The sequence below is a fragment of the Halichoerus grypus genome, chromosome 2, assembly GCF_964656455.1.
Source record: "Halichoerus grypus chromosome 2, mHalGry1.hap1.1, whole genome shotgun sequence".
Taxonomy (NCBI): Eukaryota; Metazoa; Chordata; class Mammalia; order Carnivora; family Phocidae; genus Halichoerus; species Halichoerus grypus.
Genome location: NC_135713.1, coordinates 38,081,748 through 38,108,788, shown reverse-complemented (window position 1 = coordinate 38,108,788; position 27,041 = coordinate 38,081,748). Strand labels below are relative to the sequence as shown.

Here is a 27,041-nt window from a genome sequence, read left to right as displayed (position 1 = left end):
AAATGATCAAAATGCAGTTTTAAGCTACAGAAGGTAACTTCTTTATGTCTTTCACCATGACAGAGCTTTATGTCTTCCATTATGTCAGAATCTAGTTGGTGGTAGATGAGGAAAAGGTGACAACAGAGAAATAAATGTGAAAAAACAATAAATTTGTCCTGCTTCGAGTGGCAATTCTATGTCTCAGGATTTTTTCTTTGAGCCAACAATAAAAGTTCTGGATTCACAAACTATCAGTCTCCTTACCTTGTGCCTGCAGGTCCTGAGTTGAAAATAAATCCAACAAGGCTTTCACAGGAACAGGTGGTGAATGTAAGACTTTTCTCTCTCCTGTCCTGTCCTGCTCTCTCTCTTGTCCTTTCCCTCTCAAGTCTTTTTGCATCTTTTCAAACTTCCTTTGCTTTCACATACTAAATGTTCTATTTTATTTTATTTTTTATTTTTAAGACTTATTTATTTGAGAGAGAGAGAGCGAGCGAGTAGTAGGGGTGGGGGAGAGGGGCAGAGGGAGGGGGAGAGAGAGAATCCCAAGCAGATTCCCTGCTGAGCATGGAGTCCCATGCATGGCTCCATCTCACAACCCTGAGATCATGACCTAAGCTGAAATCAAGAGTTGGACGCTCAACCGACTGAGCCACTCAGGCACCCCTAAGTGCTCTATTTTAAAACTAAATTGTGTTATCTGAACTTTTCCACTCAACTAATTCTATTAACATGGGTTGTTAGCGGAAGTTGGGTCATAAGAATGGAGACTAGGTGAATGCAGTACATAGCTTCAAACTGGCTGGGGCCAATACTAGTTAAAATTAAAAATGAGTTAAGTTTGTTTTCAGTGCCCAGACTTACAACTTTCACTTTCCTTCTTTGCCTTTCCATATTTACTTATCAGTAAGTGCTAGATCTTATTTATGCTTATCCCTAGTTCAAAACCCTATGGCAAAGGGTCAGATTCAACAGTACCTGGTAGAAATTACGGGCTTACTGACTATAATATGGAATAAATGTTGAATGAATAAATTTAACTAATATATAAAAGACTAAAAAATGGTGGCGCTATTCCCCGTCCACATCCACCAAGGATATGTATATTGGATGAGGAATAAAGCTTTCGGATTAGTAAATAAATCGTCAGTGATGGAACTTCAGGCATTAGTATGAAATCAAGTTAAGAGAGAAAAACGTTCTGCTTTCTTAGGGCTTCTCTGTGGGCTGAGTCTCATTTCAATCTATTGGTTATATTGGCCTGACTGGGCTTCTCCCTCAATGTGTGGTACTATATTCCGGAACGTGTTTCTCAATCTATTTAAACCTGTGCCCCCTAAAAGCCTTCTCTCTTCAATATTAAGTATAACAAGCTACTACTAACATTTTGAAAAACTTTAATTTCTACCATGTGTACTGCAAGGATAAATTATATAAAGACAGTGCTTTTTGAAATAGAGTCACAGCTCCAGGAAGAATCTTTGGCCTGTTCCCTGTATGGACCCTGGGAGTTCCAATGAATTTCCAGAGCGGTCAGATTTTGTTGTTGTTGTTGTTATTTTAATTTTTAAGTTTTATTTATTTATTTGAGAGAAAGATAGCGAGAGAGAGAGAGAGCACGAGCAGGGGAGGAGGGAGAAGCAGGCTCCCCGTCCAGTAGGGGGCCTGATGTGGGGCTTGATCCCTCATGCAGGGCTTGATCCCAGGACTCTGGGATCATGACCTGAGCCGAAAGCAGACGCTTAACCGACTGAGCCACCCAGGTGCCCCAGAGTGGTCAGATTTGGAAGAAGGAGGAAGAAGGGATAGTCCTGAGGTTTCTGCTCCAGGTCTAGTAAGTATAAAAAAAGTCCCTGGGTAGCTCTTCTGAGTCTTCTGCAGACCAAATACATGCTTCAGGGAAGTTCCATATGGCTTTAAGCAGGTGGAGGGGCAATTAATCTTTTTAGTATAATGGAGCTGCCGAAAGTCTGAATCCAACTAGGGACTCTCATTCCAAAACAAAATGTTTTTATACATTTCAGAGAGTTCATGACCCTCTTGAACAAAACCCAATTCCTGGAGCTCCAGAATAAAGAGCCCTGCCTAGAGGTTTCTAGCAGTGAGAGATACTGGAAAGGGATGGGCTTTGCTGATAGATCTTTGCTTGCATCCAGTCCTTTACTAGCTGGTAATCTTGGGAGAGTTACTTAACTTCTCTTTGCTTTAATGTCCTCAAATATAACATGTAGTTAATATACTTTGTTGAAAAGGTTGTAAGCACAACAGAGTGAATAAAAGCAAGAGGGAACACAAAGCAAGGGGTTAACAGTGTTGGCAAGGAAGTAAAATGGTCCGGATTTAGGTCCTTACTCTGAATCTGATAAACCATGTGGCCTTGGGGAACATATTTAACTCTTGTACGTCCCAGCATCTCATTAATAAAATGAGGTTCATAGTCGTGTCTTTCTCAGAGGGCTGATGTTAACATTAAAGCGGAAAAGTTTAAAACAGTTCCTGGCATGTAGAAAGCATTCGGTATGTCCTAATTCTCTTCCCTCCCAAATTCTCTTCTCTTCCCCCTCCCTGTGGAGTCACGGATCTGATCACTGGATCTCCCACTGAAGTGGTTGAACTAACTGCACCTACTGGTCAGAACAGTCCAAAGGTTGCTAAATGATCTTCCTTCCTGGGCCTAAAGGGATCCAAGAAGCCAGCAGAACGTATTAACAAAACATTTACTGGATGGAAGAATGTGTTTATTTTTACCTTTACGCTTCTTCAGACCGGTGACCAAAAAAACTAGATGAATAAAACTTAATTGTTTTAAGCAGAGATACGCCACCAGAGAAAATCTATCCAAATATCAGCTCTGGCTTTCCTTTTCTCTTGTCAGCTGTCTCCTAAAACTACATGGGCAAGTGCAGTGCTCAGAATAGAAAAGCACACTGAAAGAAATCCGTAAAATGCTCTCTGGAATAGAGGTGCATCTAAGTGAAGAAACCACATTCTTTGTTTCAAACACAACCTCGACACCACTAAGACAGGTCTTGGGGACCACGGTGTGGCAAAGCTGGGTATTACAGACAGAGCACTGACGACCCTGCAGCGTAGAAGGAGCTGCAGGTTTGAGAGAGCCAGGAATTCTTAGAGACTTCGCGAGAGAAAAGCTATGGTTTCTATTTACTGAACTAAATGTTACTGACCTACACCTTTAACATGGCTTTGTTTATCATCCTCTCTGAGTGCAATCCCCCCAAAAGAGGAAGTTAGGCATTGTAAGCGAGTCAAAAGGGTAGAACTGTTGGCAATTTGGTGGGACAGAAATTTATTATTTAAACTACTTGATTAAAGAGAATTCTGCTGCTCAGGTATTAGAAAAAAACGAATATGTAACCACAACCTGTATTTTTAACAGAGTTTAGTTATTTAATAAAGCAATTTGGTAAAATATAGGGTGGTATTATGTTAGAATTAATACCAATTTGATGTTTCATTGGAAAAAAACATTAAATTCAACTTTTTGATAGGATTTTGTTCTCTATTAAATTTAGTGTAAATTCTGTCATCTCAGTTCTGCTTAATTTGAAAGTGATACAGCTAAGAGTTTGAAAAATCTCACACACCTCAGTATAAGCAAAATATCTATGTAAATATATGGATTTATCCAATAGTAATAGTTTTACAAGAGGATTTGAAATAGGAGTCAGTAAAACAGTAAGATTTCTCTTTCATCAACTAAGTAATAAATTTATCCTCTCTCACTCAGGCACACAGCTATTGCATAAAATGTGGCATATTTCTTCATATATTAAAGAAATCTTAGTTTTTAAGATACATAGAGATATGTATTTGGACAAGGCTCATCTTAACCATTCTATTGTTTATATATTCTTAAACTGATATAAGAATTCATTTTGTTCTTTTTTTATAAAAGAGAGTTTTCATTCTTCTTTATTTATAAAAGTAATGCATACTTAATTTACAATTCTCAATGTTATAGACATATAAAGGTCTTTTACAATCCCAATCTCCAGAGAGATCCATCATGATTTTTGGATTTGTTTATTTATTTTTTTCTTTTACAAAACTGGGATCGAGTTGTGCGCAGTGTTTGGGATATACATTTTTTTCTTTTGTCTTGGTCATCACCTCAATATTTTTAATGGTCGTATAATACCATATTACACAGCATGGATAAATAATAATTTATTTCACCAATTTGCTGTTGATAGTTGAAATAGAAAGTCAAAGGAACTTTGGTGCTTACCTTCCACAGTGCTAATATGAGCAGCATTAATAGCAATAATCCAGCAAAAGCACTCAATAGGATGACCCATAATGGCACTCTGCCTGGCAGTCCATCTTTGGATATTTGAATAGCAAACTGAAATTTATTAAACAAGACTGTTAACATTGATAAACACCTGTTATAACTCTTGGTACATTGAGTTCTTGCAGGCTATAATTTTCTACCAAACAATGTACTTAATCTGATTACTACATACAGAGAAAACCTTGAGTTTACATTTAAAAATGTCCATCTATTAAAAATCTCTAAGCATGTCAAATTTATTATTACCCAAAATATTTATAATCTTATGCTTTAGAAATGTACACATAAAGAGTAAACTGTCCATGAATCAGAATGTGAGGGAGCAGAGGTAAATTTAACTCAGTGAGAACCAAAAGTATTACATATTTTAAGGATTTATTGATTGACTTTAGTGCATTATCATGATGGTAAAAGTCTAGGCTGGAGCGTTACCACAGGTTGTCGACATAATCAACCTGAGTAGGTCGTCTTCTAATTCTAATTTTCATGTGTTTTATTTTTTGTCTACAAATTTACATATAATTTTCATATGATAAAATGCACAAATCTCAAGTAGACAGATAACATGAATTTTTGCACATATATTCACCCCTATGTATTTTTATTAGACTGCACTGTCTCTGCCAGTCGACTTCTCTTCAGTCTATATATTAGGTCTTAAACTGAAGGAAAACTTTGAGGTAAACAGCTATTAGTGTTGCAGCTACTCAATGCGGCACCCAAACCGCAGCGAGACTTGTCTGCGCTGGGTCTCATCCCAAGGTTTCTGAGAAAAAAACTAATTCAGTGTAGATCTCAATGACTAATGATAGCTCAAGTTTCTGTGTTTGCTTGTTGGAGGGAACATCTCAATTCCTAAAGCTAGAGGGAAGACTGGAGGTAAAAAAGAGAACAGGGGAGATATTTATATATATTGGCTGCTGGACAAACTCCTCAGATGGCGACGGGTGGGTCACTGCTGATGCTTTGGGGACACAGAGCCGGCACGAATGTACATATGTACAGAATAAGATCTTAGAAGACAGATTTCAAATACATCTAAAACAATTGCCTGAACTGATAGATACAGAAGCTGAACTCTGGATGGGATCAGTGACTTCTCTAAGATCACACAATTACAAAATGATCACTTCTAGTAATTTTAACGATGTAGGTATAATTTTCTTTTAGGATAAGATGTTGAATAATAGTTCCGTGGGGAATTTTAAGCTAACATTTAGGGGAAATAAAGCTAGTTATAAAATTTCAACAAAACATATCCAGGAATCAAAAGTACTCTTTTCCAATATAATTTATACTCAGTTTTGGGGGGGGCGGTGCTACTGGTAAAATTTTGGCTTCTCTGCATGTGGAACAACTTTGCATTTATCAGTGTTCTTTATAATGTAAGTAAACATTATATGCATATGTTCTTTAAAGGTGAATACTTACCAGGGGTCATTGACACTGGAATTATTTGAGATAAGTATTAATTTGAAATAAGAAATTTTTAAACAACATCTGAATGTTACATAGCTTCCAAATAAAATTATATGACTCATACTATCCACATGGGACATTTAAACTCTCCCATGATAAGAGGAGAAATGCTTACATATCCACTTCTGTAATAAGTATTCTGGCCTTATTTTATAATAAAACAGGAGGAAAAACATCAAACCATTTTATTTTTACCAAGGACTGAAGTGTGAATTTGTATGAGGGAATAATATTTCATTTTTGCTTCAGATTTCCCAATGACTAAATGAAGAAAACCTTTCAAAATTTACATTTATTTCTGTACAGTGTACACTTTGTAAAGTGTTTTTCAAGTCTGCTCTTCAGATGTCAACTGCATTTTATAATGTAAGTTTTTAAGGAGGAAAATCACAAATGCATCATTCGTTTTCAAGGTGAAAGTAAAAACACCAATTTATTGTGATAGTTACAAGCGGTAAAGTCAAACATGGCATGTTAATTGTAAATATCATGGTTTTTCCCAGTTTCTTACAAAGAAGACTGAAATCATACTTGAAGCTAATTAAGTATAATTTGAAGCAAAAAGTGTCTGTTACTTAGTGACTAGCTAGTCACTGCTTTAGGTTCTATAAGCAATTATAAAACATTATGTCACAAAATTCAGAGTGAAATGTATAATGTTTTCAAAACTTAGAGTTGCTCTTACCTCTCTTTTTTGATTGCCAGTACTTAAAATCAGTGATGTATTTTCACTCTGAAGGTCTGCCCTTACAGTAAGATTTAAGCTGGAAAAACGTGCCTGAAAAGCAAACAGGATTTATTTTCAATATATTATGCTAATCACAGTGAGAGCTAGTCATGTTTGAGTAGTGCAATTTTTAAAATATAGATTTTCCCGAGAGATTTAAAAACACTGGTTTTGTTAACATCCAAATGGAACTGGTGGTTTCAAATGATGACCCATCCCTCTTCTCTCCACTCAAATTGTCACTTAGGTCCTTGTTATAGAATGAAACAATTCTATATCATTTTCTCCAGATTTATCCTTAGCAAAAACAAATCTCAAACCCTGCCCCCCTTTCATATAGCTAGGTATGAAATAGCTACACTCTGGTAATGAAGTTTATATAGGAGTTCGTGCAGGATTAAACATGAAATTGCCAACATCCAACAGTTTGTGATTTATAAAAATTGTAACTTAATATGATCGAACCTAAAAATTGGAAATTTCATATAATTAACTAAACACTTCTAAGAGAGAAAGAAATCATACAAAATACAATGGATTAAGTTTTTTTAAAATTTTTTATTGTTATGTTAATCACCATACATTACATCATTAGTTTTTGAAGTAGTGTTCCATGATTCATTGTTTGTGCATAACACCCAGTGCTCCATGCAGAACATGCCCTCTTTAATACCCATCACCAGGCTAACCCATCCTCCCACCCCCCTCCCCTCTAGAACCCTCAGTTTGTTTTTCAGAGTCCATCATCTCTCATGGTTCATCTCCCCCTCCAATTTCCCCCCTTTCATTCTTCCCCTCCTGCTATCTTCTTCTTTTTTTTTTTCTTAACATATAATGTATTATTTGTTTCAGAGGTACAGATCTGTGATTCAACAGTCTTGCACAATTCACAGCGCTCATCACAGCACATACCCTCCCCAGTGTCTATCACCCAGCCACCCCATCCCTCCCACCCCAACCCCCACTCCAGCAACCCTCAGTTTGTTACAATGGATTAAGTTTTAAAGTAGCTTGTTGTCAGACAGATTTGACTATTAGGAGCTAAAAAATGTCCTCCTATTTTATATATATACATATATATGTGTGCATATATATATAGTATATATAAATGTGTTTATATACATAGTATACATAAATGTGTGTCATATACATATATATATATATGTAAAATCTGATCTAATACAGTGAGTCCATAATACATGTTAGCTCTATTGTTAATGGTGTCAAGGAGTCAAGCACTGTCTCTCTATAATTCTTTGTCCCTTAACTGAGTTCTACAGCATTAAGATAAATGCAAACTTTGATACTGTATAGGTGTTTATTTCTAGAGGTACAAAAAAAAAAAAAAAAAGAATAAGAGAGCCTGAAAAAAAAGTATCATCTGGAAGGAGACCTTGGAGATAACTTCGTTACTAATAAACAAGGAAAATGAGACCCGAATAGTTGGTTAAGTAGAGCTGGGGCTTGGACCACATTTTTTTACGCTTCCAGTTCTTCCTACAGAAGCACTCTGCTTTGCATATACTAAGTAATGAGCAAATATTTGTTAACATAATTCAATAATTACAGAGAACAATGCAGTCACTTACTTTTATAAAAGTTGGTTTCCATAAGATAAGTGAAACATTCACTTGGCTTATGTCAGAAGGAATCAAAGTACACGTAATGGTAGCAAATTTACACGTACTGCAGTCCTGTTTAAATGTTCAGAGGTATATATTAGTATCTTTGCCATTTGACAAAAAGATACCATATTAAAGTATTCTATAAGATAGCTATTTTTAGGTTGATATTGAATTTATTCACTTAAAAAGCATGAGATAAAACTAGCACTTGTCTTGGTTATCTGAATTTACCGGAATTGTGCCTCGTTTGAGATCTTCAGGTTTGGATATAATCGTTTTCTTCCCAGAGTTGACACCAAGAGGGTCCTGAAGGCTACTGGGTCTGCAGTTTGCATTCTAAAAAGTGAAAATATTTCTTTTATCAGACAATGCCAGGTGTCAGAGGGAAAAATGACTCGGTACAATAAGGTGAAGAATCCGACAGCCATTGTCACAGAGGAAAGATCCATCTTCAGGAGTGTGCAATATGGAAGAAGCTGTTCTGGAGCATCCATACTGTTAGAATGCTACTTTTGAATTGTAATAGATATCAGGGAGGTTGTTATCAAAAAGGAAGGATGTGGGGCGCCTGGGTGGCTCAGGCGTTGAGCGTCTGCCTTCGGCTCAGGTCATGATCCCAGGGTCCTGGGATCGAGCCCCGCATCCGGCTCCATGCTCCGCAGGAAGCCTGCTTCTCCCTCTCCCACTTCCCCTGCTTGTGTTCCCTCTCTCGCTGTGTCTCTCTGTCAAATAAATAAATAAAATCTTTAAAAAAACAAAACAAAAAGGAAGGATGCTAGTGGAACTTACTATTGCATAACATAACTCATTAATTTATTGTTTTCATCAAACATTAGTTGTTAATTCCCATAATACAGAGAGAGAAAAGAAATTAAAACTATACTAAAAAAAAAGGTTAGCATTTGTTATTCATTATGTTGGCTCATACGATGGTTTGTGAAACAAATAAAAAAAAGAGAGGGGCTTTCATCTGTATTTGTGTATTCATCCAATAATATTTTAGGAGTCTCTAAACACCAAGGGTAAGATAATTGGTCTATGTGGAAAGAAGATGTAAGTAAGCAGCCCTATAAATGTTAAGATGCCATGTTTGTAAGACAGCTCGTTCTTGGATTGTTTTACTAGACTTACTCTAATAAACCTTTCGTTCATCAAGACTCTCTACATCCTTGATAAAAGGTAATAAGGATAAAGTTCATAAGTAATAAGAAAAGTACAATTTTAGTCTTCCTACATCTTCACAAACCTGCTTTTTTGGATTAGAGAGAAATGGTAGAGGTTTAATTTTTCCTTGCCTTTAGGGAAACATTTAAAGATTATAATCCAACTATCACTCTTTCTACTTCTTGATTTTTGAGAGTATTTTAACTTAAAAAAAATCTCTGAAGAGAAGACAGATTGTCAAATGCTGATAATATGCATGCATTACTTCAACATTTATTGTGATTTTCTATGTCTTAGAGACTGAACCATAACAATTTACCACATTGACTCATTCAAAGCTATAGGTACAAAGTGATATTGCTATTGTTTGGGATAAGTGAGTAAAGAGTACTGTACTGTTTTATGTGCAGCTGTGTGTTCGCTTAGGAGCAATTAAAAAGTCTCTTTATAGAGCTGTTTGATCATCTCAAACAAATTAAAGCTGTAACAAACATTTTAAGGCACAAGTCAACAAGTAGTTATCTAAAATCTACTCCAGTGGATTGGATAGTATTTCAAAAAGACATGCCCAAGTCCTAGCACCTGGAACCTGTGAATGTGACCTTATGTGGAAAAAGGGTGATTTTGGGGCACCTGGGTGGCTCAGTTGGCTAAGTGTCTGCCTTCAGCTCAGGTCATGATCTCCAGGTCCTGGGATCCAGCCCAGTGTGGGGCTCCCTGTTCAGTGGGGAGTCTGCTCCTCCCTCCGCCGCTCCCCCTGCTAGTGCTCTCTCTCTCTCTCCCTCCCTCTCAGATAAATAAACAAAATCTTAAAAAAAAAAAAAAAGGAAAAAGGAAACAGTGTCATTGCAGATGTAATTAAGGATCTCCAGATGAGGTCCTTCTATTTAGGATGGGCTCTAAATTCACTGATGAGTGTGCTATATGAGACAGAAGAGGCAAAGACCCAGAAACTCAAGGAAGACAGGCATGCGAAGACAGAGGCAGAGACTGCATGCAGTTCTGCTGCCACAAGCTAAGGCATGCCAAGGGTTGACAGCAGCCCCCAGAAGCTAAGAGAGAGGCATGGAACAGATTCTCCCTGTGAGCCTCCACAGGGAACGAACATTGTTGACACCTTGATTGTAGACTCTGGCCTCCAGGACTGTGAAAGAATAAATTTCTGTTGTTTCTAGCCACCCAGTTGGGTAATTTATTACCACAGCAGTTGTAGGAAACTAATACATCTACTAAGTAGCCAGTGGAAATTGTTATTATTATTTAAAATTTTCTAAATGCTTCTCCATGTCGCTTTTGTAAAGCTCTTTATCACAACTGGCATGCAGAACAAAAGGGTTTAAATACAAATTGAAAAAGATAATAATTATGATGTAATTCCAAGGCACACATTACTTACATTAGAAGACGACCATCCACTTGGGTATAGCACAGGATAACCATCTGATGTCAAGTTGGGAAACGAAATTGACAGTTTAAGTTCTGGCATTGGAAAATGTCCACTCTTTCTAATCTACAAGAAAGAAAAATAAAAATGTAACCTCTCTTCCTCTTCCAACAGCATCCTTTCTGTATTAGGTAGAACATCTGTTCTTAATTGATGAATTAAGTTGTGTAATATTTTGAATCTGAAAGTGAATGCAGGCAATTTACGTCACTGGATAGAGAACTGGCATAATTAAACAAGCAAAAAATAGGGATGTTTAATAGTGGCCGTATGCATCAGCTATAATGTATATTGTTCCTTCATCCTCCCACTCCCAAAGTAGGACTGGGATTAAGGAAAATCAGAATTAAATTTCTTTATGCTCATCATCTTTTTGGACATACTGGTCTTTTTGGAGGTGGGAAGGAGGGAGAACATTTACTTGATCCACTCAGAACAGGTGAGCATATTTTGGATGCCTCAACCAGCTTGCCGTAACTCCTTAAACCTACAAATCATTTCTTAGCCCAGCCACATGGGATCTGCCACCACTGCACAGGCAAACCAGATACCCATACGCTTCCCGTCACTATTTTACCTCCAGCTAAGGCTACTGTGTCAATAATGATTGTTAATCCAGTTGGATGAGAGTCACATTGATTCTGCTTTCAATGCCCATCTGTTTTTATCCACTAAACTACAATTCCTGCTTAATATCACATCATGCTGCCAATGGTGAGTGTAGCTCATAGGGAAGGAAAGCCAGGCAGGATGAAATTCAGCAGAAAGCTGAATTTGCTATTCAAAAGTCCTCACAAGTAGAAGAGGTGCAATGGAATTGGAGCAACCAGGTGCTATGGCCCTCCCTTCTTCCCACTCAAGCATAATTTCCAGGACCTACACCTTCTTCACACCCTCCCTAGGCTGAATTCTTAGGTGAGTAGGGAGCTCCTTAATTGACAGATGCCAGAAAATCCAACTGATCTATCTAATTGAGCCTTCTGGACTGGGAGTTACACAGTAAGCAATTCCCTGTGTTTGCCTAAAACTAAATGCACCCCTTAATCTTGGAATTCTACGAATTTCTGACCAGCTGTGCCTGGCCTCTTAATCATGCTCCTTGACTCTTGCCCCTTCTTATTGTAATATGTCTTAAAATTGCCTGCCATGGTCTCCCACTCTAATTCCATCTGTTTTCTGCTAAAGAATAAAAAATCATGTAATCTGTAATTAACATTTATTTTTTTCTGATTAAAAACAATGTTATTTACAGAAACATTGGAAAATATTGAAAATAAACAGGAAGTAAGTTTTCTATAATTCTACTACATTGGTAACACTTTAGTGTACAACTTACCTGTCTATCATATATGTATATATTATATACATATATATTATAAAATATGTATCATATAAAATACAAGATTTGGCACCCCACTTATAAAATGTATTGTCATGGTGTTTTCCCATAAACTTAGAGATTCTTTGAGAATATGACTTTCATTAGCTGCTTAATAATAACCACAATATCAATATTTATTTATGTTCAACATTTATTTATATTCTAGACACTGTGCTAATTTTCTTACTTGCATTATTGCCTTTAACCCTGTTAACAGCCTTATGAGGTAGATTCTCTTAATATCCCTATTTTACCTATAAGGAAACAAGGTTAGAATGAGAATGAAGAACTTCCAAAATCACAGAGCTAGTAAATAGCAGAATTAACTTTTTTTAAAAATCTAAAATGTGTCCTCTTTAGCTGTCTTTCCATTGAATAACTATCTGATAATTTATTTAAGCAATTATATGTGGTTAAACTTTTAGATTGTGTCCAGGTTTCAATTTTTAAACTATAAATGACACTAATAACAGTATCTCCCAGGGGTGCCTGGCTGGCTCAGTCAGAAGAGCATGTGACTCTTGATCTTGGGGTCATGATTTTGAGCCCCATGCTGGGTGTAGAGATTACTTAAAAATAAATAAATAAATAAGTAAGTACAAAAATAAATAAAAGAGTATCTCTGAGAATAAATCTTTGTATCACCAGTAATTTTCTATGGTACATTTTAAGCAATAAATTCATTCACTGGGTCTCACCTAAGAAAATGTTCATATTATTTTTCAATTCTATTACTCCAATTTTTTATTTTATCTCAGCAAAATAATAAGGTACAAAGGATTATGGTCAGGGGTATTCTTTTTCTTTTTTAATTTAATTTTATTATGTTATGTTAATCACCATGCATTACGTCATTAGCTTTTGATGTAGTGTTCCATGATTCATTATTTGCGTATAACACCCAGTGCTCCATTCAATATGTGCCCTCTTTAATACCCATCACCAGGCTAACCCATCCCCTAACCCCCTCCCCTCTAGAACCTTCAGTTTGTTTCTCAGAGTCCATAGTCTCTCATGGTTCATCCCCCCTTCTGATTTCCCCCCTTCATTTTTCCCTTCCTACTCTCTTCTTCTTCTTCTTCTTTTTTTTTTTTAACATATAATGTATTATTTGTTTCAGAGGTACAGGTCTGTGATTCCTCAGTCTTACACAATTCACAGCGTTCACCATAGCACATACCCTCCCCAATGTCTATCACCCAGCCACCCCATCCCTCCCACCCCCCACCACTCCGGCAACCCTCACTTTGTTTCCTGAGATTAAGAATTGCTCATATCAGTGAGATCATATGATACTTGTCTTTCTCTGATTGACTTATTTCGCTTAGCATAATACCCTCTGGTTCCACCCATGTTGTTGCAAATGGCAAGATTTCATTTTTTTGATGGCTGCATAATATTCCATTGCATATATATACACCACATCTTCTTTATCCATTCATCTGTTGAAGGACATCTTGGCTCTTTCTATAGTTTGGCTATTGTGGACATTGCTGCTATAAACACTGGGGTGCCCGTACCCCTTCGGATCACTACATTTGTATCTTTGGGGTAAATACCCAGTAGTGCAATTGCTGGGTCGTACAGTAGCTCTATTTTCAACTTTTTGAGGAACCTCTGTACTGTTTTCCGGAGTGGCTGCACCAGCTTGCATTCCCACCAACAGTGTAGGAGGGTTCCCCTTTCTCTGCTTCCTTGCCAACATCTGTTGTTTCCTGACTTGTTAATTTTAGCCATTCTGACTGGTGTGAGTTGGTATCTCATTGAGGTTTTGATATGGATTTCCCTGATGCCGAGTGATGTCAAGCAAGTTTTCATGTGTCTGTTGGCCATTTAGATGTCTTCTTTGCAGAAATGTCTGTTCAGGTTTTCTGTCCATTTCTTGATTGGATTAGTTGTTCTTTGGGTGTTGAGTTTGATAAGTTCTTTATAGATTTTGGATACTAGCCCTTTATCTGATATGTCATTTGCAAATATCTTCTCCCATTCTGTTGGTTGTCTTTTGGTTTTGTTGACTGTTTCCTTTGCTGTGCAAAAGCTTTTTATCTTGATGAAGTCCCAATAGTTCATTTTTGCCCTTGCTTCCCTTGCCTTTGGCAATGTTTCTAAGAAGAAGTTGCTGCGGCTGAGGTCGAAGAGTTTGCTGCCTGTGTTCTCCTTTAGGATTTTGATGGACTCCTGTCTCACATTTAGGTCTTTCAACCATTTTGAGTCTATTTTTGTGTGTGGTGTAAGGAAATGGCCCAGTTTCATTCTTCTGCATGTGGCTGTCCAATTTTCCCAACATCATTTGTTGAAGAGACTGTCTTTTTTCCATAGGACATTCTTTCCTGCTTTGTCGAAGATGAGTTGACCATAGAGTTGAGGGTCCATTTCTGGGCTCTCTATTCTGTTCCATTGATGTATGTGTCTGTTTTTGTGCCAGTACCACACTGTCTTGATGATGACAGCTTTGTAGTAGAGCTGGAAGTCTGGAATTGTGATGCCACTGGCTTTGCTTTTCTTTTTCAACATTCCTCTGGTTATTCAGGGTCTTTTCTGGTTCCATACAAATTTTAGGATTATTTGTTCCATTTCTTTGAAAAGAGTTGATGGTATTTTGATGGGGATTGCACTGAATGTGTAGATTGCTCTAGGTAGCATTGACATCTTCACAATATTTGTTTTTCCAATCCATGAGCATGGAACATTTTTCCATTTCTTTGTGTCTTCCTCAATTTCTTTCATGAGTATTTTATAGTTTTCTGAGTACAGATTCTTTGCCTCTTTGATTAGATTTATTCCTAGGTATCTTATGGTTTTGGTGCAATTGTAAATGGAATAGACTCCTTAATTTCTCTTTCTTCTATCTTGTTGTTGGTGTATAGGAATGCCACTGACTTCTGTGCATTGATTTTATATCCTGCCACTTTACTGAATTCCTGTATGAGTTCTAGCTGTTTTGGGGTGGAGTCTTTTGGGCTTCCCACATAAAGTATCATATCATCTGCAAAGAGTGAGAGTTTGACTTCTTCTTTGCCGATTCGGATGTCTTTTACTTCTTTTTGTTGTCTGATTGTTGTGGCTAGGACTTCTAGTACAATGCTGAATAGCAGTGGTGATAGTGGACATCGGTCAGGGATATTCTTAACAACGTTATTTATATCAACATTATTTATAATAGTTTGAGAGTACCTATTTCAAGTTTGGATCCTAGTAACAACATATGAATAGCTATAATATTCAAAATTCCTTCCTTCCTTCCTTCCTTCCTTCCTTCCTTCCTTCCTTCCTTCCTTCCTTTTTGTTGAATTCTTTAATCTGGGAAAAGCAAATGGGGCTAGAAGAACTTGGCAGCCAAAATTTCAAAAATTAATCTCAATAATAAGGTGATCTGCATTCATGCTAATTTCCAGGATATAGCTTGTCATAGAAATTTTAGCAAAGAGCACAGAAAGAAAACAATGGAATGAATCTTGAGAGCATACATTTATTTCACTTTGTAAGAGAACTTCCCTTTCCACTATTGGCAATTCGCAAAGAGATTGAGACCATTTTCACCTATAATACTGTTGCATTATTTCATACTTCTGAACACATATTTAAATCCATCATTTGAATTGGACCCTCTTTTACTTGAGTAATATTAACTTGAGTCTGTGTCTGTAAGTAGGCATTACCTAAAATGAAAGTCTGGTTTAACTTCATAATTGTTTGCTATAATGGTTAGGAAAAGTTCATTATGAGGAATTCAAAGAGAAAAATAAATTTATAGTAGAAAACATCACTTAAGGATGTGGTAGGAGGAACATAAGTTATAGTATGATACCTATGGAATGTTGCAATGAGCAGAATGAGATACATATTTATTTGTTGAGTAAAGTAAAATATTACGAAGACATTTGAAGTAGTCAACTTCTGAAATAGTCATAATTATTTTTTTAAAAGTGCTTTGCTCACTCATACTGAAAACATAATGTAAATAAAGTCTATAGGCTTATAGGTAGTGTCTCTTTGGTTTTATAAGTTTGTTTTTTCTAGGAAGTCATTCTAAGCATGTGTTAGGAGGAAATTAGAGACTTAGGTTTTTAAAATTGCTTCAAAGTATAATTATCAATAATTCTTTAAATAAAATTACTTCAAAATAGTGAAATTATAAAAAAATATTCTGGAATATAAAGATTAACTGTTGAATCAACATGTTTCTACGTGTCTGTTAATACTTTCGTTTAATTTATAAACTTATAAATTACTCCTTGACAATAATAATTTAGAGGTAGTTTCTTACCAAATAGAAGATATTAATTTCATCTCCAATGTCCTCAGTAGAATTAATAACTTCAGGGACAGTCTCATTGGCTGCAATTGAAATATGGTATTCGCTTGCAGAGCTTAGAATTAATTGGAAGAAGAAAAACAAAACACAACAAAGTTTAACTTTTATTTGACCTTACTCTTTTTCTTTCTTTATACCAGGTAATCCCACAAAAAGTACTTGTAGAAATTTCAAATCAGAGGCAAATTCTTTTACCCTGAAACCTACAATTAAATCTTTGAGGAGGGTGAGAAAGATGATATAATTTAGCTCAATAAGTTACTGATGCTTATTTGGCCTTAAAATGCCAAAATATGTACAATTTTTAAAATAAAAGTTTCATTGTTACCGAGTGAAAAGTTTCCATTAATTCACTAATATCATTTACATTTTGTAAATAATGAGGTTAAAATTTAGTATTTTTAGTAGTGCTGAATTTTAAATAGATTTAAAAAAATTGTTAACCTTTTCACATTAAAGGCCTATATTTACTGCTAAACTTAAAAATTCAATCTTTCCTGTACAAGTTCTCCATGTTCTTTGAATGAACTTGGTGGAATGAAGTATAATAAAAATATATAGGTGTTTGCCAAAATTTGATTTTAATAAAATGAAAAATTCTTGGAAAAAAGTCATTGTACCAAGAGAAGTGGATAACAGCAAGATAGAAAACAGCAAATAGAATTTGGAGGCTAAGTAATATATACAAATCTATGTGTATATCCTATTATCCTCTCAAGTTTGTTATCAGAAAAAGCAAAGTTCCATAGAAAATAAATTAATAAAATGATAAGACTTTTAGACTAAGCTTGTCTCTGATTCTTGTATTTTTTATATACATTGCACATATTTTTTTAGCAAAAGCTTGGAGTCTTGCTTAAGCAAGGGAATTTATAGTGAGAAACGTTGCCAATATGATTTGTGTTTGGATAGGTTGAAAGTTCTTAGGGGAAAGAGCAATTTATGAATAATGCAAGAAATAAACAGCCTCGTTAATAAGAAATGATTTAATCTTGTGTGTCCAGAATGGGCAGGCTGATCAGATCCCTCACAATGAGAAATGATAGCTAAGAAATATGCTGGTGACCTCTAAGAACACTGCCATTTGTAAAGTACTTCTAGGTCTTCAGAGTTTAGACTGGATTGCTAATGAGTTTAGACTGGACTGCTAATGCAATCCAGCATCATTAGCACCTCACATCTAAGATTATTTAGCATGCTGGGTCTCAGACTTTAGAGTGCATGAAAATTACCCAGAGGGCCTGTTTAACACCGATTTCTGGGCCCCAGAGTTTCTGATTCAGTATATTGGGGTGAGGCCAAGAATTTGCCTAAGTTCCCAGGTGCTTCTGATGTCCTTGGCCAGGGACCACACTTTGAAAACCACTGGGTTTGTAGAAAGGCATCAACATAAAATGCATTTTCCTCCTACCTGTAAAACTGAAGTCCAACTTCATATTTTACTGGGATAGAAATGTTTACTTCATTATCAGAAAGGGCTTCAGGAGGTTCTTCACTGTCACTAGAGAATACATAGCATGTTCAGACAAATCATGAAACTATTGACTAGAGAACATTTCTGAGCATTTGAAAGGGAAGCTTATCTTGGCAACTAAATAAAAGCATAAAAGAGTAGAATTCTTGTTTTTGTGTTTTTTGTTTGTTTTGTTATTGTGGTTGTTTTTCAATCAGGGTGGGGAGGGAGGTCAGAAATGGGTATTATTAAATTTCCCAAGTTGATTCTGAATTGTAGCTAGGGTGAAAACCACACTGATATAGTCCAAGGTTTCTCAAACTTCTATGAGGATTATGGATAAAGTAACCTTGCATCTTCCTAAGAAACAGCTAGCTCTGTATGTACACTTCACCCCTCAAAAACTTTTCTGGCTCTTTATGGTTTGCTCAGTTAAGAAAACATGTCTCATTCTGACATTCAGTACTCACCATAATATGGTAGGATGCACACCCCCTGTTTATCTTCATTACTCCTTTATGTATTCCCTATATTTGAGCTAAAATGGATTACCTGATATTCCCTCAGTAGACCTAGTGGTCCACCATTGAGTTTTTGCTCAAGCTGTATATTTTTCCTAAAATGCTCCACCTAATTCTATTTACCAACCTTTCTATGAATTGCTACTCACCCTTTAAGGTCCTTCTCAATTATAATCTCCTTGATAAAGTTTTCTTGGCGTCTCATTGCCAAGTAGATATAATTTCAACCTCTATTAAGTCTCTGATACACAGTTTATATTTCTTTAACGAATTTTCCTTGTTGTACCCTATATTATAATAATTTATATATTAGTCTTCTTAGCCTCCAACTATAATGTTTACTCCATGAAGTTCATGTCCTTATTAATTTTTATATTCCCTATAGTGACTAATTCAATATCTTGTCTGTAGTAGATATCAAATAAATATTTGTTGAGCTGGATTAAATTGAACATACAGAATTCATTTACCCATTAATTTATTTTCTCATTTATTCATTCATTCTACATTTATTCAGTGATTATTAGATGTGAGGCACCACACTAGCTACTGGGGAATAAAGCAACCAGAGATAGAACCTTATCTCAAGGAGTTTATGGTCCAGTGGATGATTACACTTAGAAGAAAGTTAAGACATTATTTCAATTTCCTTATTAGCCTTTTGTTATTTTTAGTCTGGGTATTCTATGATATCTTTCAGAAGCTCTAACTGATTTGGATGAAATGTATTAAACTACAAAAGGGCATCATAAAACTTTAAGTCCATCTGATGATTCAGTTGACCTTGATGGCAGTAAAAGTTAAATTAGCATTCCCATAAAATTTTAAATAAATTTAAATGCAATTTGGCAGATATAAGTGATGTGTGATTACAACATGTTTTACAGCTCATAGAACCAATGGTTTAATCTTGGTAGGTGCATTAATTCTATTAAATAAAAATTTATTTTTAGTTAATAATAAGGATGTTTTTGTGAAGTACAGGGGTTCACTGCCTTCTGCTTTTACTGATCTCATAAAAACTGTAAGAAGTTCCAGTGAGTCTATAGAGCAAAATATTCTAAATACATAAAATTATATACTTACACACTTACATACACATACACTTATGCATACATATCAACCAACCTTGTTGCACTTAAATGAATGATCACATTTTCCATGAGATAAGATGTGTTAAACTGAAATAATATTTTGAAAGTAACCTATGAAATAAAAATATTTTTAGTTTAGTAACAGATAAAGAAGTAAAATGTTTACTTTGATCAAAATGTTTAATTACATTAATGATATTACCTATACTGAAATTGCAAAGTTATTTAAGAAGTATGACCTTAGACAATAAAACCTAATCACATCTCAAAAATAGAACAAGATATAACATAAACGTACTTTTAAATGTAAATATGTTATGCAAACAATGAATCATGGAACATTACATCAAAAACTAAAAAAAAAAAAAATTAAATATGTTTTTAACTTTTCAGAAAAATATAAATCTTGGGGGCGGAGCAAGACTGTGGAGGAGTAGGAGACCTGGATTTTATCTGGTCCCAGGACTTCAGCTGGATAGGGATCAAACCATTCTGAACACCTACGAACTCAACAGGAGATCAAAGAAAGAAATAGCAACAACTCTCTGAACAGAAAAGCGACCACTTCCTGGAAGGTAGGACGTGCAGAGAAGTGAATCCGAGGCGATATTCGGGAGGCTAGATGGCGGGGGAGGGGGCCTCCATAGGCCTCTTCTGGCAAGTGATAGAGCTGCGGAGCACAAAATTGGAACTTTTAGAAGTCGGCTCCGCTGAGGGACCTCGCTCCAGTGGTTATGCGGGGGGTGGAACCCTCCTTGGGACAGTGTGGTCTCAGGACCCTCGGGGTCACAGAAAGACGGGGGTGCCTGAGTGTGGCAGAGCTCCCCCAGGTATCAGAGCAGGAAAGCCAGCTGCAGAGACGGAGCCAAGGAGCGGGCTCTCAGCTCAGGGTTGCCATAAACTGTGATCCGCGGCACAGTCGGGCCACTGCTCTTCCAGCAGGGACACAAAAAGCAGCAGATCGGGGAGACTCCCCTTCCTCCCCCGGGGGGAGCGGTGCAGGAGCCTACCGCAGGGAACTGCTGGGTTTGGAGACTCCAGACGGGGTCGTGTGCCAGAGAGAAATGCTCGGTCACAGGCCGGGTGGGCACGGAGTGCAGCCGGAGACTGGGGAGACGGGAGTGACTGACTGCTTTTCTCTGGGGGCTCACTGAGGAGCAGGGCCCCGAGTTCTTGGCTCCTCCGGGGCGGAGATTGGGAGGCTGCCATTTTCACTCTTGTCCTCCAAAGCTGTACGGAAAGCTTGCAGAGAACAAAAGCTCCCGAGAGCAAACCCGAGCAGATTACTTAGCCCAGACCAGGCAAGGGCGGGGCAATTCCGCCTCTGGCAAAGACATTTGGGAACCATGGCAACAGGTCCCTCCCCCACAAGATCAGCAAGAACAGCCAGCCAAGACTAAGTTTACGGATCAATGAGAACGGCAGAACTCCAGCACTAGGGGAATACTGCATATAGAATCCATGGCTTTTTTTACCATGATTCTTCAGTCTTTCCAAGTTAATTTTTTTTAACTTTTTTTTTTTAATTTTTCTTTTTCCCTTTTTCAACCAACATCTTATCAATCCCTTTTTTAAAAAATATTTTTTTGTTTTTCATTTTTAGAGTCATATTCTATCCCTTCATAGTAGTTACCCTTATTTTTGGTATATATATATATATATATATATATATATATAAGTTGTTCTCTCTTTAAAATTTTGAGATACAGTTTCTTCTAACAGATCAAAATATACCCTAAATCTCTAGTATATGGCTTTGTTCTAGTCTCCTGCCTGATCACATTCTCTCCCCCTTTTTTTTAAATCCTCTTCTTTCTTTTTTCAACCAACTTCTTATCTTACCAATTCCTTTTATAAATTCTTTTAAAATTTTCATCTTTACAGTCATATTCCATCCCTTCATTGTATTAACCCTTATTTTTGTACATATATAAGTTTTTCTTTCTTTAAAATTTTGGGAGGCACTTTCTTCTAACAGACCAAAATATGCCCAAAAATCAAATGTGTGGCACTGATCTATGCACCAGCCTGATCATATTTGATCATATTCTGGTTTTTTTTTTATCTTTTTTTTTTTCCTTTTCTTTTTCTTTCTTTCCCTTTCTTTTCTCCTGGTTTCAGGTCTTTTCTGATTTGTTTAGTGTATATTTTTCTCGGGTCATTGTTACCCTGTTAGCATTTTGTTCTCTCATTCATCTATTCTCCTCTAGACAAAATGACAAGATGGAAAAAATCACCTCAACAAAAAGAACAAGAGGCAGGACCAACTGCCAGGGACCTAATCAATATGGACCTTAGTAAGATGTTGGAACTAGAGTTCAGAATGATGATTTTAAAGATGCTAGCTGGGATTGAAAAAAGTATGAAAGTTATTAGAGAAACCTTTTCTGGAGAAATAAAAGAACTAAAATCTAACCAAGTCAAAATCAAAAAGGCTATTAATGAGGTGCAATAAAAATTGGAGGCTCTAGAGATGCCCTTCACCAGATGAATGGATAAAGAAGATGTGGTCCGTATATACAATGGAATATTACTCAGCCATCAGAAAAAATGAATACCCAACTTTTACATCAACATGGATGGGACTGGAGGAGATTATGTGAAGTGAAATAAGTCAAGCAGAGAAAGTCAATTATCATATGGTTTCACTTATTTGTGGAACATAAGGAATAACATGGAGGACATTAGGAGAAGGAAGGGAAAAATGGGTGGGGGGAATTGGAGGGAGAGATGAATCATGAGAGACTATGGACCTGAGAAACAAACAGGGTTTTAGAGGGGAGGGGGGTGGGGGGATTGGTTAGCCCAGTGATGGGTATTAAGGAGGGCACGTACTGCATGGAGCACTAGGTGTTATACGAAAACAATGGATCGTGGATCACTACATCAAAAACTAATGATGTATTGTATGGTGACTAACATAACATAATAAAATAAAAAAAAAAAAGAATCACAAAGTAATCTTGCCTGATAAGCCGTAAAAAAAAAAAAAATGGAGGCTCTAACTGCTAGGATAAATGAGGCAGAAGAGAGAATTAGTGCTATAGAAGACCAAATGATGGAAAATAAAGAAGCTGAGAAAAAGAGAGATAAACAACTACTGGATCACGAGGACAGAATTTGAGAGATAAGCGATACCATAAGACGAAACAACATTAGAATAATTGGGATCCCAGAAGAAGAAGAAAGAGAGAGAGGGGCAGAAGGTATATTGGAGCAAATTATAGCAGAGAACTTCCCTAATTTGGGGAAGGAAACAGGCATCAAAATCCAGGAGGCACAGAGAAGCCCCCTCAAAATCAATAAAAATAGGTCAACATCCCGACATCTAATAGTAAAACTCACAAGTCTCAGAGACAAAGAAAATCCTGAAAGCAGCTCGGGACAAGAGATATGTAACCTACAATGGTAGAAACATTAGATTGGCAACAGACCTATCCACAGAGACCTGGCAGGCCAGAAAGGACTGACATGATATATTCAGAGCACTAAATGAGAAAAATATGCAGCCAAGAATACTAGATCTAGCTAGGCTGTCACTGAAAATAGGAGGAGAGAGAAAAAGCTTCCAGGACAAACAAAAACTAAAGGAATTTGCAAACACAAAACCAGCCCTACAAGAAATCTTGAAAGGGGTCCTCTAAGCAAAGAGAGAGCCTAAAAGCAACATAGACCAGAAGGGAACACAGACAATATACAGTAACAGTCACCTTACAGGCAATACAATGGCACTAAATTCATATCTTTCAGTAGTTACCCTGAATGTAAATGGGCTAAATGCCCCAATCAAAAGACACAAAATATCAGATTGGATACAAAAACAAGACCCATTGATATACTGTTTATAAGAGATTCATTTTAGATCCAAAGACACCCCCAGATTGAAAGTGAAGGGGTGGAAAACCATTTACCATGCTAATGGACACCAAAAGAAAGCTAGGGTGGCAATCCTTATATCAGACAAATTAGATTTTATTTTTTATTTATTTATTTATTTATTTTTAAAGATTTTATTTATTTGACAGAGAGAGACACAGCGAGAGAGGGAACACAAGCAGGGGGAGTGAGAGAGAGAGAAGCAGGCTTCCTGCAGAGCAGGGAGCCCGATGCAGGGCTCGATCCCAGGACCCTGGGATCATGACCTGAGCCGAAGGCAGACGCTTAATGACTGAGCCACCCAGGAGCCCCAAATTAGATTTTAAACCAAAGACTGTAATAAGAGATGAGGAAGGACACTATATCATACTTAAAGGGTCTATCTAACAAGAAGATCTAACAATTGTAAATATCTATGCCCCTAACATGGGAGCAGCCAATTATATAAGCCAATTAATAACAAAAGCAAAGAAACACATCGACAACAATACAATAATAGTGGGGGACTTTAACACACCCTTCACTGAAATGGACAGATCATCTAAGCAAAAGATCAACAAGGACATAAAGACTTTAAATGACACACTGAACCAAATGGACTTCACAGATATATTCAGAACATTCCATCCCAAAGCAACAGAACACATTCTTCTCTAGTGCCCATGGAACATTCTCCAGAATAGATCACATCCTAGGTCACAAATCAGGTCTCAACTGGTACCAAAAGACTGGGATCGTTCCCTGCATATTTTCAGACCACAGTGCTTTGAAACTACAACTCAATCACAAGAGGAAAGTCGGAATGAACTCAAATACGTGGAGGCTAAAGAGCATCTTACTAAAGAATGAATGGGTCAACCAGGAAATTAAAGAAGAATTAAAAAAATTCATGGAAACAAATGAAAATGAAAACACAACTGTTCAAAATCTTTGGGATAGAGCAAAGGCAGTCCTAAGAGGAAAGTATATAACAATACAAGCCTTTCTCAAGAAACAAGAAAGGTCTCAAATACACAACCTAACCCTACACCTAAAGGAGCTGGAGAAAGAACAGCAACTAAAGCCTAAACCCAGCAGGAGAAGAGAAATAATAAAGATCAGAGCAGAAATCAATGAAATAGAAACCAAAGAAGAGTAGAACAGATCAACGAAACTAGGAGCTGGTTCTTTGAAAGAATTAACAAGATGGATAAACCCCTGGCCAGACTTATCAAAAAGAAAAGAGAAAGGACCCAAATAAATAAAATCATGAATGAAAGAGGAGAGATCACAGCCAACACCAAAGAAATACAAACAATTATAAGAACATATTATGAGCAACTCTATGCCAGCAAATTAGATAATCTGGAAGAAATGGATGCATTCCTAGAGATGTATCAACTACCAAAACTGAACCAGGAAGAAATAGAAAACCTGAACAGACCTATAACCACTAAGGAAATTGAAGCAGTCATCAAAAATCTCCCCCCCCAAAAAAAGCCCAGGGCCAGATGGCTTCCCAGGGGAATTGTACCAAACATTTAAAGAAGAATTAATACCTATTCTTCTGAAACTGTTCAAAAAAAAAGAAATTGAAGGAAAACTTCCAAACTCATTTTATTAGGCCAGCATTACCTTGATCCCTAAACCAGACAAAGACCCCATCAAAAAGGAGAATTACAGACCAATATCCCTGATGAACATGGATGTAAAAATGCTCACCAAAATATTAGCCAATAGGATCCAACATTAAAAGGATTATTCACCACGACCAAGTGGGATTTATCCCTGGGCTGCAAGGTTGGTTCAACATCCACAAATCAATCAATGTGATATAATACATTAATAAAAGAAAGAACAAGAACCATATGATCCTCTCAATAGATGCAGAAAAAGCATTTGACAAAGTACAGCATCCTTTCTTGATCAAAACTCTTCAGAGTATAGGGATAGAGGGTACATACCTCAATATCATAAAAGCCATCTATGAAAAACCCACAGCAATATCATTCTCAATGGGGAAAAACTGAGAGCTTTCCCCCTAAGGTCAGGAACACGGCAGGGATGTCCACTATCACCACTGCTATTCAACATAGTATTAGAAGTCCTAGCCACAGCAATCAGACTACAAAGAGAAATAAAAGGCATCCAAATCGGCAAAGAAGAAGTCAAACTCTCACTCTGTGAAGATGATATGATACTTTATGTGGAAAACCCAAAAGACTCCACCCCAAAACAGCTAGAACTCATACAGGAATTCAGTAAAGTGGCAGGATATAAAATCAATACACAGAAATGAGTGGCATTCCTATACACCAACAAGACAGAAGAAAGAGAAATTAAGGAGTCTATTCCATTTACAATTGCACCAAAACCATAAGATACCTAGGAATAAATCTAACCAAAGAGGCAAAGTATCTGTACTCAGAAAACTATAAAATACTCATGAAAGAAATTGAGGAAGACACAAAGAAATGGAAAAACGTTCCATGCTCATGGATTGGAAAAACAAATATTGTGAAGATGTCAATGCTACCTAGAGCAATCTACACATTCAGTGCAATCCCCATCAAAATACCATCAACTCTTTTCAAAGAAATGGAACAAATAATCCTAAAATTTGTATGGAACCAGAAAAGACCTCGAATAGCCAGAGGAATGTTGAAAAAGAAAAGCAAAGCTGGCGGCATCACAATTCTGGACTTCAAGCTCTATTACAAAGCTCTCATCATCAAGACAGTATGGTATTGGCACAAAAACAGACACATAGATCAATGGAACAGAATAGAGAGCCCAGAAATGGACCCTCAACTCTATGGTCAACTCATCTTCAACAAAGCAGGAAAGAATGTCCAATGGAAAAAAGACAGTCTCTTCAACAAATGATGTTGGGAAAATTGGACAGCCACATGCAGAAGAATGAAACTGGACCATTTCCTTACACCACACACAAAAATAGACTCAAAATGGTTGAAAGACCTAAATGTGAGACAGGAGTCCATCAAAATCCTAAAGGAGAACACAGGCAGCAAACTCTTCGACCTCAGCCGCAGCAACTTCTTCTTAGAAACATTGCCAAAGGCAAGGGAAGCAAGGGCAAAAATGAACTATTGGGACTTCATCAAGATAAAAAGCTTTTGCACAGCAAAGGAAACAGTCAACAAAACCAAAAGACAACCGACAGAAAGGGAGAAGATATTTGCAAATGACATATCAGATAAAGGGCTAGTATCCAAAATATATAGTGAACTTACCAAACTCAACACCCAAAGAACAAATGATCCAATTAAGAAATGGGCAGAAGACATGAACAGAGATTTTTCCAAAGAAGACATCCAAATGGCCAACAGACACATGAAAAAGTGCTCAACATCGCTTGGCATCAGGGAAATCCAAATCAAAACCTCAATGAGATGTCACCTCACACCAGTCAGAATGGCTAAAATTAACAAGTCAGGAAACGATAGATGTTGGCAGGGATGAGGAGAAAGGGGAACCCTCCTACACTGTTGGTGGGAATGCAAGCTGGTGCAGCCACTCCGGAAAACAGAATGGAGGTTCCTCAAAAAGTTGACAATAGAGCTACCGTATGACCCAGGAATTGCACTACTGGGTATTTACCCCAAAGATACAAATGTAGTGATCCAAAGGGGTACGTGCACCCTAATGTTTATAGCAGCAATGTC

The 27,041-nt window shown here is 36.9% G+C and overlaps 1 protein-coding gene across 2 annotated transcripts in view; it reads right to left on the bottom strand.

Moving 5' to 3' along the window:
• ITGA1 (integrin subunit alpha 1) overlaps nucleotides 1–27,041 on the bottom strand; it is a 183,202-nt gene that overhangs the window by 6,998 nt on the left and 149,163 nt on the right. Inside the window, exons 21-28 of one of the 2 annotated variants that reach the window (XM_078066707.1) lie at nucleotides 19,535–19,611; nucleotides 17,844–17,933; nucleotides 16,385–16,487; nucleotides 10,689–10,802; nucleotides 8,360–8,464; nucleotides 8,093–8,197; nucleotides 6,462–6,554; nucleotides 4,232–4,348 (exon numbers count right to left, since the gene is read on the bottom strand). In XM_078066707.1, coding sequence (XP_077922833.1) covers nucleotides 4,232–4,348; nucleotides 6,462–6,554; nucleotides 8,093–8,197; nucleotides 8,360–8,464; nucleotides 10,689–10,802; nucleotides 16,385–16,487; nucleotides 17,844–17,933; nucleotides 19,535–19,611 — 804 coding nt within the window. The remainder of the gene's footprint in view (nucleotides 1–4,231; nucleotides 4,349–6,461; nucleotides 6,555–8,092; nucleotides 8,198–8,359; nucleotides 8,465–10,688; nucleotides 10,803–16,384; nucleotides 16,488–17,843; nucleotides 17,934–19,534; nucleotides 19,612–27,041) is intronic. The other variant, XM_078066708.1, reaches the window with a different exon arrangement.